Below are 13174 nucleotides of genomic sequence, written 5' to 3'. Positions count from 1 at the left end.
CCAAGAGTAGGCTGACATGCTCTCCTCCAGGGGAATCTTCCCAACCCAGGGATCGAACCCAGCTCTCCCACACTGCAGGCAGATTTTTCACCAACTGAGCCACCAGGGAAGCCCCCTTATTTCTTATTCATTCATACGGTATTACTAACAAAGAAAATCAGTGTGGTCAGGATACACAGCAGAGGCAGCTTGAGTGGAAACCATGGAAATATAAATTTCTTGATCCCCAAAAGATTTAATCAGTGAACCCAGAGAGGGAGCAGAGTTCTCATCACTACTGGACACTTTTAATATGCAGACATGCAAATAAGCAATGGACAGGCCTGATTCTCAATCTCATATGACCTTTGCTATATGGCAGAAAGTGAAGAGGAGCTAAAAAGCCCCTTGATGAAAGTAAAAGAGGAGAGCAAAAAACTTGGCCTAAGGCTCAACATTCAGAAAACGAAGATCATGGCATCCGGTCCCATCACTTCGTGGGAAATAGATGGGGAAACAGTGGAAACAGTGGCAGACTTTATTTTGGGGGGCTCCAGAATCACTGCAGATGGTGACTGCAGCCATGAAATTAAAAGACGCTTACTCCTTGGAAGAAAAGTTATGACCGACCTAGACAGCATATTCAAAAGCAGAGACACTACTTTGCTGACTAAGGTCCATCTAGTCAAGGCTATGGTTTTTCCTGTGGTCATGTACGGATGTGAGAGTTGGACTGTGAAGAAAGCTGAGCGCCGAAGAATTGATGCTTTTGAACTGTGGTGTTGGAGAAGACTTTTGAAAGTCCCTTGGACTGCAAGGAGATCCAACCAGTCCATTCTGAAGGAGATCAGGCCTGGGATATCTTTGGAAGGAATGATGCTAAAGCTGAAACTCCAGTACTCTGGCCACCTCATGCGAAGAGTTGACTCACTGGAAAAGACTCTGATGCTGGGAGGGATTGGGGGCCGGAAGAGAAGGGGATGACTGAGGATGAGATGGCTGGATGGCATCACGGACTCAATGGACATGAGTCTGAGTGAACTCCGGGAGATGGTGATGAACAGGGAGGCCTGGCGTGCTGCGATTCATGGGGTCGCAAAGAGTCAGACACAACTGAGCGGCTGAACTGAACTGAACTGAACTGATGACAGTATAATGGCTGCAGCTCTGTTATCCTCACTGTAGGAAATGCAAGCAATCTCAGAGAAGCCCCATTCCGTTCCCCAAACAAGCCTGGCATGATTTCACCTCGGGACCTTTGCACTGGCTGTGCCCTCTGTCTGGTACATCCAGGTGTTTGCTTAATGGACATCTTGTGGTGGAGAGCTTGGCCACTCTGCCCTAGGACATCTCTGCTTCTCTCAGTCCTCCTTTCCCTGGCACTTCTCACCATCTAATATCCTATCAGCATCAGACCATCACCCGTAACAGAACAGGTGTTTTGGCCTCTGATGTTCACAGGTGTGTGTTCACACCTGAGAGAGCACCCAGCACAAGATAAGTGGTCAGTAAAGACTTCCTGGGCTCAACCCAGCTATCCAGGGTCATGAAGCTGGTAAGTAATGGAATCAAGATATGCACACACATCTGTCTAGCTCCTCAATCCACGCTGGTGACCACTGCCTCCTGTATTTGTGAAACTCAATAGGACTGCAAGTAAATTCTTTATGCATACTCATCTTTCTGCTTGTTCTGTTCTTAAATATTGAAATTACGCAGTGTCCTCCAGAATTCCCCCAATATTCCATTCATGATTGTCTACGTTCATGTGTTCAGTCCCGCCTTTCCTGCCATCCAGCTGTCTCCCCACTCTGACTCCTTCAGGGGCAGCTCTTCACAGCCCTTCAGGTCAGCACACACTGCTTCTTTGGGTACCATGCTTTCCTCTTGTTTTATGCCCTTATTTAGCTAAGAATACATATTCCAATTGTGGTCACATTTAGGAAAGGGTGCCTAGGAGACAAATTTCATGAGCACTTGCAAGTGTGAAAATATCTCATACTCTTTTTTAGAGATGATGGATAATTGAGTTATCCATGGGTTTTCAGTTCAGCTGCTCAGTCATGTCCGACTCTTTGAAACCCCATGGACTGCAGCACACCAGGCTTCTCTGTCCATCATCTATTCCCAGAGCTTGCTCAAACTCATGTCCATCAAGTTGGTGATGACATCTAACCATCTTTATCCTCTGTCATCCCCTTCTCCTCCTGCCTTCAATCTTTCCTGGCATCAGGGTCTTTCCCAATGAGTCCATTCTTTGCATCAGGTGGCCAAAGTATTGGTGTTTCAGCTTCAGCATCAGTCCTTCCAATGAATGTTCAGAACTGATTTCCTTTAGGATGGACTGGTTGGATTTCCTTGCAGTCCAAGGGACTCTCAAGAGTATTCTCTGATACTACAGTCCAAAAGCATCAATTTTTCAGTGCCCAGCTTTCTTTACAGTCCAATTCTCATATCCATACATGACTACTGGAAAAACCACAGCTTTGATTAGACAGACCCTTGTCGGCAAAGTAATTTCTTTGCTTTTTAATATGTTGTCTAAATTGATCATAATTTTTCTTCCAAAGAGCAAAGTGTCTTTTAATTTTATGGCTGCAGTCACCATCTGCAGTGATTTTGAAGCCCCCCAAAATAAAGTTTCTCACTGTTTGCATTGCTTCCCCATCTATTTGCCATGAAGGGGTGGGACCAGATGCCAGGATCTTAGTTTTTTCAATGCTGAATTTTAAGCCAACTTTTTCACTCTCCTCTTTCACTTTCATCAAGAGGCTCTTTAGGTTGAAATTTTTTTAGGACATCACCTGAATGCTCTTTTCCCTCCAGCATCACTACTGCAAGTCAGGTGCCATCTGTTTTATTCCTCTCCAGAGGTTTCAGAGGCTTCTTATGCTGGTGCTATGAAGTTTCATGATGCAGAAGATGAAATATTTTCTATTCCAAGCAAAGGGTACTTCCTACGCGGACACAGGTCCCCCCGCTCTTAGGAATTGCTCTGCATTACTCCACTGATAATTTGCTTTTCTGCATTTTTCTCTCTGAGGCTGCAGTAATATGTCAGATCTCCTGGGTTTGCTCCTTTATGGCCCTTGCTGTAGTTTTCTCTATCTCTTGCTCTTTATGTGCTGCCTTCCCAGTGATTTCCTTGACTATTTCCCACTTGTTCTATCAAATTTTTTAATGTGGGTAGTTATATTTTTACAGCCCCCAACAGATTTTCCTGTTCTTTGATCCTTTCACATATCAACTCAATTCTTTCTTAATAAATACAAGATCTTCTTAAATCCTGCTCAGTCCTAAACCTAAAGTTTTAGCTTATCTCTTTTCATCCCACGCTCCCTTTTCTATAAATCATCTCTGTTTCTTCCAAGAGACAGTTCACTTTTCTGGTTTTCTTTTTCATACCACTAATTCACCCAAATTCCTTAGTAATCCTTGGTAATTCCTCTTATTTGAGAAAGAGAAACCCAGGGCTGGCTTCCTCTGCTATGGCATGAACAGAAAGGCTTTTCACTGTGTGTGTTTATATTAGAACTGATGAGAAGAGTGGAGCCTATGGGCTGGTCATCCTTCTGCAGAATGAGGCAGTGGAGGGCAGCTCTGGGTGTCAGCTCACCACCCCAAAAGCCTGTATGAAGTGAACTTTCTCTAGGCCACCAACTGCCATAACTGAAGTCTCTTCTCCGGCACTTTGTTCAGTTTCTTCAAGAGACCACATCCAGTCTTCTGCCTGGAGTAAGCACTGGCCACAGGGTAGTCATCTTGGTAGGAGGGAGGGGATGAGATGGGAGGAGGGAATCATGGTCTCAAGCGCTGACTTTAAATCCCTCCATCTCAAGCCTCACTTCTCTCCAGCACCCCAGCTCTTAAGGTTGAGCTTGTTCAAGTATTCATACAGGACAGCTGGTCCACCTCCTAGAATTGCAGATTCCCGGGAGAAACGTCCACATTTTCATTGCTTATCACTCCTATCTATTTTGCTTTCTAGAACATTTTCAATGACTTGCTTGTTGGTGACATCCACCTTCCAGTCTCTCTGTTCTGTCTCTTCTGTGATTTCATTCCCCATTGTATTTAATTCTGTACTCTATATTTCAGAGGGTCTGAGGCTTGGAGAGGCTAGTGAGTGGAGAGAGTTATGTCACCTTAACTGTTCTCCAAGGCTCACTGTCATTCTAAAAACGTACATGTTCCCAATTAAATTACCGCATGATCAATATCATGTAAGTATCAAACACTGGACAGGCCAGCCTAGAAGGCTACATAAAGATGCTGCTCTCAAAAGAACAAAAAGACCTGTTTACCCCATTTTAACTAGCAAGGTCACCTGGCGGTAGAGAGAGAAGGGAAGATCCTTGTTTCTGTGAATTGACAAAAAGGAACCCATCAGGAAAGCCTCTGTGGCCCCTAGCATCCCAAACATTTACTTCCTGATCCAGCTACTCACTGTACAGAAAATGGGTGATGAAACGATACACTCCCTGTTGCTTATCTGACCTGGATGGACATCAACTGGACAGAAATCAGACACTATGTTGCAATCAGATGCTGCACAGAGTGGTTTTCAAAGGAATGTCTTGGAGTCTGGGTCTCCAGGAAGAGGGAGGCAGTTAGAGAACAGGAAATGGCACCCCACTCCAGTACTCTCACCTGGAAAATCCCATGGATGGAGGAGCCTGGTAAGCTGCAGTCCATGGGGTCACTAAGAGTCGGACAGGACTGAGCGACTTCACTTTTGCTTTTCACTTTCATGCATGGGAGAAGGAAATGGCAGCCCGTTCCGATGTTCTTGCCTGGAGAATCCCAGGGATGGGGAAGCCTGGTGGGCTGCCTTCTATGAGGTCGCACAGAGTCCACACAACTGAAGCGACTTAGCAGCAGCAGCAGCAAGTAGAACGGAGGTTTGCTGAAGAGATTTTAGTACCCGCCCTCCTCGGAGAGAGCGGGCTCAGGGGACCACACAGATAAGGGTTCCCTGCTATAAACTGGGATCCCAGAATTGTAGAACGTAAATGGCTGGCTGACTGGCTGAATAATCACTTTGTTGGTGGATGCTGGAGAGAGTCCATGAGTAGGAATCAGTCCATTCTTCCCACAAAGTGTTCTGGGGTGCAGGATTGCTGAGTGCACTGTGCAGGAGACAGATGTATTTTACATTCTGAGCCAGGAAAAGACGCCTGGGCGGGGCCTGGGCTCTGAGAGCGGGAGGTTCTGATGAGGGGCTGGGACTGAGGGGTGTGGCTAGCAAGGAAAGCACTGGAGCTTCTGCAGTTGAGGAGAGGTCCCCAGTGAGGCTGAGTGCCAAAGAACCCCAGGAAGTTTCGGCTGACAGCCAGCCGTAAACCACTTTGGAAAGAAGATTACTATTGATTGATATCACAGAAAGATCACATTCTAACTAGTAAATCTAAACTAGGATTTTTTTTTTTTTAACCTAAGGGGGAGTTGGAAGGTTCACAAGAATTGTTCAAGTATAGGAAGTGCAATTTAAAAGGGCAGAGCAGCCAGATATCACACTGCATTCTGACCATGTCCCAAGCACCATGTGATAAACACACTTGCTTATTACCTGAGGAGACCTCAGGTTTCCTCTGAGAAAACTGACAGCAGAGACTGCAAAGCTTTTAAATAGGATTAGGCTTTTTTTCTTTCTTATAACAGGTGCACCTGAAGGTATTAACAAATCAGGGAATGAATCAGATCTCCAAGAATGTGGAATGTGAGGTTTATAGTGTGTGAGCCCCTCTAAATAGTGAGTTTGATGTTTCTTTGGCAGGGGTACAAGACGGACAAGCCTGGACAAATTCCTCTCCCTATTAGGTCAGTTTTGATGACAATCATTGGCTAAGAATCTTCATTTAATCCATTTCATTTTTACCTAAAAATAAGCTTCTGATGTTTGACTTAACTTTAATATGTATTTACAACTCAGATTTCTATTTTTAACAGGATTAATTTTGCTCTAAACCAGAAAATGAAAGGATTATGTTATCTGCTGTGCAGAATTGAAAAAAAAATTGGTACTGTAGTCATAGTCAACAGGATGTTGACATATTTTTGAGATATTTCTGCTTCTTCAAAATCACTAGTCATTTAAATAAGTTGAAGATGCGTATGGTATTTCTATGTCCTTGGTGCCTTTCTTCAATAACATACAATACCTCTAACCTCCAATACTTGGGCCACCCGATGTGAAGAGCTAACTCATTGTAAAAGACCCTAATCCTGGGAAGGATTGAGGGAAGGAGGAGAAGGGAGGCAGGGTAGAGGATGATATGGTTGGATGGCATCACTGACTCAATGGCCCTGAGTTTGTGCAAACTCTGGGAGACAGTGAAGGACAGGGAAGCCTGATGTGCTGCAGTCCACAGGGTCGCAAAGAGTCGGACAAGACTTAGCAAATGAACAACACCAACCATATATCATGTGCATTGACGACTATAGAGATGCTGGATTCAAAGTGATAGTGATGGAGGTTCAAATTGCTTCCCTGTCACTTCCAGCTAAGGTGACTCTGGGTAAGGGATTTATCATTGATGATATGCCTCAGTTTTCAAACCTGTACAGTGGAGGTAAAAATCACACTGACCTCATAAAGTTGTGGGAAACAACAAGAGACATGATCTTCTCTTGGCACCTAAGAAATGACACTGACCTACACATCTGGCTTATCTCTTTCTTTTGCTTGGGTTCCTGCTCTATTCCTAGACTTCTGCACTTGTGGGAGGCATCTGGGCTCAGCCCGTGGTCCTCTTCTCTCTAAACTTACTTCCTATGTAGAAACTCCTTTAAGATTCTCAGTCTCAAATACCAACTACTTATGACTCCTTGATTTTTTATCTCCAGCCTGGGCCTTCCCCTGAACTCCAGCTTGTGTATTCACCTGTCTACTTCACACGTGCCTTCTGATAGACAGTGTCCCACCTCCAAGCCACTGCCTCTAAACCCAACCAGAGGCTTCTGCATCCTGTCCCATCTCAGTCAGTGGTTGAGTCCATTCTTCTGGTTGTTGAGTCGGAGGCATCTTGAGTCCTCTCTCTTACGATCATCACCTAGTCCAGGAGACAATCTGTTCAGCTGGGCTCCATCTATACACCCAGGACTACATGACTCCTCACAGCCTCCAATGCTTCCATGCTGGCCCCCAAGCCATCATCATCTCTTGCTCACCTTACTGCAGGGACCTCCCAACGTGTCCTCCTGGTTTTGCCCTTGATCCTCCCCAGTGTATTCCATTATAGACTAAGTGACACTGTGTCATTCCTCTGCTCAAATCCTCAACAGCTCCCATGGATGGGGTATAGTCAGCATCCCAAACCTTGAGGCCCCCCCTGATCTGAGCTTCCAACCCCACCTTGCTGGTCACTTCATTAGCGTCTGTGTCATTTCTTTGCTCTCTTTCTCTCTGACACACCCTTACTAGTATCCTTGCCGTTCTGCAAACATATCAGACACACGTCCATTTTCCAGCTTTTGAACTCGCTGTTCCTTCTGCTCAGAATGCCCTTCTGCTGGGTATTAATATAGCAAGTATCCTCACTGCCTTCATAATTGACTCAAAAGTCACCTTCTTATTAGAGCTTTCCCTGGTCACTCTGCTAAAAATGTCTGTGATTTTCTATCTTCTCCAGCTGAAACGAGGCCAGGGATTTTGGTTCATATTGATCAATTCTGTTTCCCTAGGGTCCAAATCAGTGCCAGTACATAAGAGGTGCTTAACAAATAATTAAAGGGATTAATGTATTCAACAGTGAAAATCACTATCTATCCCAGTGTTCACACTTCCTAGTCATCAGTGACAAATCTCCAAAGTCACAACCCTGAAAATGCAAAAGCTCTTTTTCAAGCTTGACTTTTAACTGCACTTTCAATTAGCAAACCAGGTGGCTCCAAACTTTATGATGCCTGGAACAGTATCAAGCGCACACATCCAGGTACAGAATCCAAAAGCTCCAACGTTCCCGAGTTCTCATAGTTGTCAGAATCGGTCTCCACACCTTTCATGGGCCATACTTTGCTAAATTCTAAATAAGGCCAACGATCACATGATCTCATGCAACCCAAGTATTTATGCAGAGTTATAGAATAATTTGAAACTCAAAAACCACCAGCAGCAATTTGCTTGAAAAAAGTCTTCAATGAATATTTAAAAGTATGCATTTGAAACAAAGTAACTCAAACATTAAAAGTGCTTCTAGTAGCTCAAGAATCAAGAACCGTCAGTGGCATGTTAATTCTTTCCCCACCAGGGAGCAAAAAATGAAATCTGGTCAGACAATGCAAGGAAGCGATGGAAATGAAGAGGGAAGTGAAGGCACATGGGCTTGTGATGAGCACCTGAAGGTCCTTATTTCTGGACAGACTCCTTACACTCTCTCTCTCTCTCTTTCACACACAGACTCATCATCTCCTCAGAAACATTTACTCCAGATATCAGAGTATAAATATCTCCTTAATACTTGCATACATACAAAGTCACAACAGTCATGTCTGATTCTTTTGACCCTATGGACTGTGGCCTACCAGTTTCCTCTGTCCATGGGATTCTCCAGGCAAGAATAATGGAGTGGGTTACCATGCCCTGCTACAGGGGATCTTCCCTACCCGGGGACTGAACCCATGTCTCATGTCTCCTGCATTGGCAGGTGGGTTCTTAACTATTAGCTCCACCTGGGAAGAAGCCCATCCACTTTTAAAGCCTTTCCCATGGTTTCCCTGGTGGCTCAGTTGGTAAAGAATCCACCAGCAATGCGGGAGACCTGGGTTGGATTCCTGAGTTGGGAAGATCCCCTGGAGGAGGGCATGCAACCCACTCCAGTACTCCTGCCTGGAGAATCCCATGGACAGAGGACCCTGGGTGGGTGGGGTGGGGGTCTGTGCAGTTGCAAAGAGTCAGACACGACTGAACGACTAAGCACAGCCCAGCACTACCTTCAGTGACACTAGGAGAGGTCAGGCTCTCATCCTGCCCCGTCACACCCTCCCAAACTGCCACCCCCCGACCCCACCACCTTTCCACTAGACACACACTCCCTATTTTCCGTAACGTAATTGAGTGGAACCCACCCAAGTTTAGCACCCAAGTTTGATCACTGGGACGAAGAGACGGAAGTTAAGGCTCCTGGTTTCTTCCCTGGGTCTCTGCAGGGAACAGATGGGATTTTGACAAGTCACTGGGACCATCTAGGAGTCAGCTGCCTCTTCTCTCTGGTGGCTGGGAAGAGGGTCCAAGGGCATGAGTCTCTCACAAGCTCCCCAGGTCCCCACTCCCTGCACGATCTAGAAACTTACTTTGCAAACTTCTAAAATGAAGTTTCCCAACTTGCCTAAACTACATTTCCATACAGGTCTCTCCTAGGCCCCTCTTCCAACCAGACTGCCACTCTTGAGTCCCTACCTACATAACAGGCATTTGAACACTGGCAGTAGGTTGACATCATGAGTGCTACTTCCAAATTCTATTAACGTGAGAGAAGCAGTGAGTGAGAGAGAAAGCATACCTAGCATAATTTGGGGGCAGCAGAATTCCTGCCTGCATCCTGTTAGGCCAGACCAGTCCACACCGGCGATTACTGTGTGAATTTAGAAAGCCCTTGGACACCTGCCTCCTCTATGCAACAAGTTCCTCTTCTTTATCCTATTTATCTTCACAGGCACCCATTTATGTCAAGAAGGGGAACATATGAGAGCAGCATCTGTTACTAGAGTGACACAATTACCAACTACTTTCATAAGAGGTTAAAAAAAATCAACAATAAATCTGGGGTTGTTGTCAGGTGTTTTAGGAGACAAAACATTAGTCTTTCAATCACAGTGTCTTGTTTAAGCTGAACATATGGTGTTAACCAGCAGCGAATCCCCAGCTCAGCCTGGTCTTTGATGGGTGTAAGGACCACAGAAATGTCACCTCCTCCAAACTGGCGAGGAAAAGCAGGTTTCATCCCCAAAACCCGTTGAGCCCAATCTCCCCACCCCATCCCTCCTAATAAACAGGCAACACACTCGAGAGACTTCATCACAGGTTACTTTTTCCCCATGGTGGGATCCACGCAATCTCAATGGCAGGTCTGGAAGTTCCTTTCATTTTCTCAGTAACTACACTTTAGACAAAACATAATCATTTCAACCCACTACAAAGTAGTAAAAATTCCAGGGCAATGCATCACAGGTAACTTTTTCACGACTATTGAAACCTTTGGAAGTTGAAAGTCTGCTCTCTAGGTAAGAAAGCTCTCTACTTTTTTTCTGCAACTCAGTGCAGAGAACTACAGGTGATCACAGAAACACTGTCGTTTTTATTCTCTGTGCTTTTTTTCTGGATACATTCAACAGGTCTTTGTGACTGCTTATTAAATGTGACTTAGGATGGATATCTGCAGATTGGAGGCGGGGTGGAAGGGACAGAGAGAGCGAGAGAGGGGAGACAGAGACGGAGAGACAGAAAGAAAACACTCGAGTTTGCGAAAATGCACGACTTCCGAACAGAAGCAACCGGTAGATTTGAGTTCAGATGCTAGTTAACACAGCCTGTCTAGGGAGGCCCTCCGCTTCCCTTACCTTCAGAGGATGCTAAACACCTGCCCAGCAACAAGCCCAGCCCGCGTCTGCTCCAGCTGCACGTCTGTCTGCCTGCCTCCTGCACGGTCCCCCACCGCGCGCCCAGACGGCCCCCCGCACCCCCCCCCAGGTGTGGGGGTGCCGAGCGGCGAGCCCTTTACCTGCCAGGCTGCCCGGCCTCTGGAGGGTGGCCGTGGCATACAGCTCCTGCGAGTGCTTGCCGTATGGCTCGGACGCGTGGACCAGGCGCTTGGTGGGCGACAGGGTGGCGTACGTGCCGATGGTGGAGCTCAGCTGGTGGATGGGCGAGGAGGAGATGGTGGACTGCACGGTGGGGGGCGAGGTCACGCGGATCGGGGACAGGCCGGCCGAGGACACGACGATGTTGATGGGCGAGCTGGTGCTGTAGGACTTGGCCAGGCGGCTGGGCGACTGCTTGGGCGAGGAGCCGCGCGGCGGCGCGGCGTAGGCGGCGCCCTCGGGGGCCGAGCCTCCGCGCTGCAGCTTGGTGGGCGAGCCGCCCTGGGGCGCGGCCAGCGGGGAGCCCCCGCGCGGGGGCGCGGGCAGCGTGGAGCTCGAGTAGTAGAGCGCGGCGGCGGCGGCGGCGGCGGGCTGCGCGTCGGGCAGGTGGAAGGCGCTGCCCAGGCTGGGCGCGAACGGCTCCCGCGGCGGCGGCGGCGGCGGCGGCGGCGGCGCGGGCTCCGGCCCCGCCAGGTGCCCCGCGCGGCTCGTGGTGCCCTGTGCGCGGGAGAGCAGAGAACACGCGCTCTTAGCCAGCGGGATGCGGAGGGAGCCTCCCCGCGCGCCCGGAGCGGCCCGGCCCCGGCGACCCCCGGGGCGGCTCCGGGCGCGCGGGACCCGGGGAGCCGAGCCGCGCGGCGTTGGGGGGGGGGTGCGGGCGGCCGGGGGGAGACGCGGGCGCCCCTCGAGCCGCTCGGGAGGGGGGCTCATCTCCCCCCACCAAAAAAAAAAAAAAAAAGGAAAAACCCGGAGAGCAAAGGGCGGCTGACCAGGAGATGGGATGGGGGACCCCCTCCGCCAAGTGTGACACGGATGCTGCTTATACATCTCAGAGGTTTCTGGAAGGGCAGAGGCACCGCGCTTTAGTCCCCAGAAGCTTTGAAAAGGCCACTCAGCAGGTTACCTGAAGGCAATCAGGGTCTGTTCCTTTGAGAAATTCGGGAGTTCAGCCTTCTCTTCACCCCCCCCACCCTCACCGCCCCCCGACCCGCACAGGGCATTTCACCGGATACAATCTCTACTTCTGAGATTGACCAAGTCGCATACTTATCTGGAGAACCGTAAGAAATAAACATAACTTCGTGGAGTTTATTCTGTTGTCATTTTCCCGTTGACTCTTCTTTGTGGATAAGTTAAACGGAGGGGGAGATAATGAAATCGGAATAAATATGCTTGGGCCTTCAGGCTTTACAAAAAGCATGTCCAGAGGAAGCAGAGCGATTGTAAATGGACAGACGTAAAAAAAAAAAAAAGCCTCCCTTTTCTAGATTTTAACGCTAGGCTCCAAATCTTTTAGCATCTCTCTCTCTCCAGCTCGCTTTTAAGAGCCCCCTGCAGCTGTGTCTTCACACTGAAAGCCAGTGGCCTCTCATTTATTTACAAGAACACAAAAGACAACAAGGGCCGGGGTGGAGCTGGAGAGACAGTTGGAGGGGAAAGCACTTTCCTTGAATCCGGTCCAGAGACAAATTTGCATTCGAATGAAAACACTGCATTGTCAACCACTTCTGGGCCGGACCTCTGGGATCTTCCAGGCTTTCCCAGAGGAGCAGAAAAGTTTTTGAGAGCAGCCCTGTGTGAAAAGGAGGTAGGACTGTCCACAGAAAGAGAGAAAGTGGGGAAGGTAGTGTTTGAAATTAGGGGTGGGAAACAGGTGGGGAGGAGGACCCGCTGGAGATGGAGGGACGAGGGGGAGAGAGACTGAACAGATGTTTTCTGTCATTAAAAGTTTCAGATTTGCCTCCCCACCCACTTTGGAATGGCAACTGGCAAGTAGCAGACGGGGCACTTCCGTCCGCACACAGTGCCAGGCTCCAAATTTTATCCAGAATGTCAGTTTCAAGTGAAGCTCTTAATGGAGCAACGTCAAAATCCTCTATTAAGAGTGTCCTGCTGCTGCTGCTGCTGCTGCTAAGTCGCTTCAGTCGTGTCCGACTCTGCGACCCCATAGACGGCAGCCCACCAGGCTCCCCCATCCCTGGGATTCTCCAGGCAAGAACACTGGAGTGGGTTGCCATTTCCTTCTCCAAAGCATGAAAGTGAAAAGTGAAAGTGAAGTCGCTCAGTCGTGTCCGACTCTTTTCGACCCCATGGACTGCAGCCCACCAGGCTCCTCTGTCCATGGATTTTCCAGGAAAGAGTACTGGACTGGGGTGCCTTTGCCTTCTAGAGTCTGTTAAAAAACAGTCTGTGTGAGGGGTGTGTGTCGGGGGGAGCACATATTTATGTACACCTGAATATATCGCATATGTGGGTATATGTGTATATTTATACATGATGTATATGTTTTATATATTTGTGTGTATGTGTGTATATCAATCCACTGACGAAGTTTCTTTTCTTGACCAAGCTGTGGTCAGGCACCTCCGCACTCTCTTCTCATCATGGCTCTGCATTG

General features: G+C 48.0%; 1 protein-coding gene across 1 annotated transcript in view; it reads right to left on the bottom strand.

Annotated features, from left to right (window-relative positions):
- Nucleotides 1-13174, bottom strand: part of CTNND2 (catenin delta 2) — a 1126037-nt gene that overhangs the window by 466841 nt on the left and 646022 nt on the right. Inside the window, exon 7 of the mRNA XM_069556073.1 lies at nucleotides 10698-11274. Coding sequence (XP_069412174.1) covers nucleotides 10698-11274 — 577 coding nt within the window. The remainder of the gene's footprint in view (nucleotides 1-10697; nucleotides 11275-13174) is intronic.

Source organism: Ovis canadensis, chromosome 16, assembly GCF_042477335.2.
Source record: "Ovis canadensis isolate MfBH-ARS-UI-01 breed Bighorn chromosome 16, ARS-UI_OviCan_v2, whole genome shotgun sequence".
NCBI classification, from domain to species: Eukaryota; Metazoa; Chordata; class Mammalia; order Artiodactyla; family Bovidae; genus Ovis; species Ovis canadensis.
This window is presented reverse-complemented; position numbering and strand designations above follow the sequence as displayed.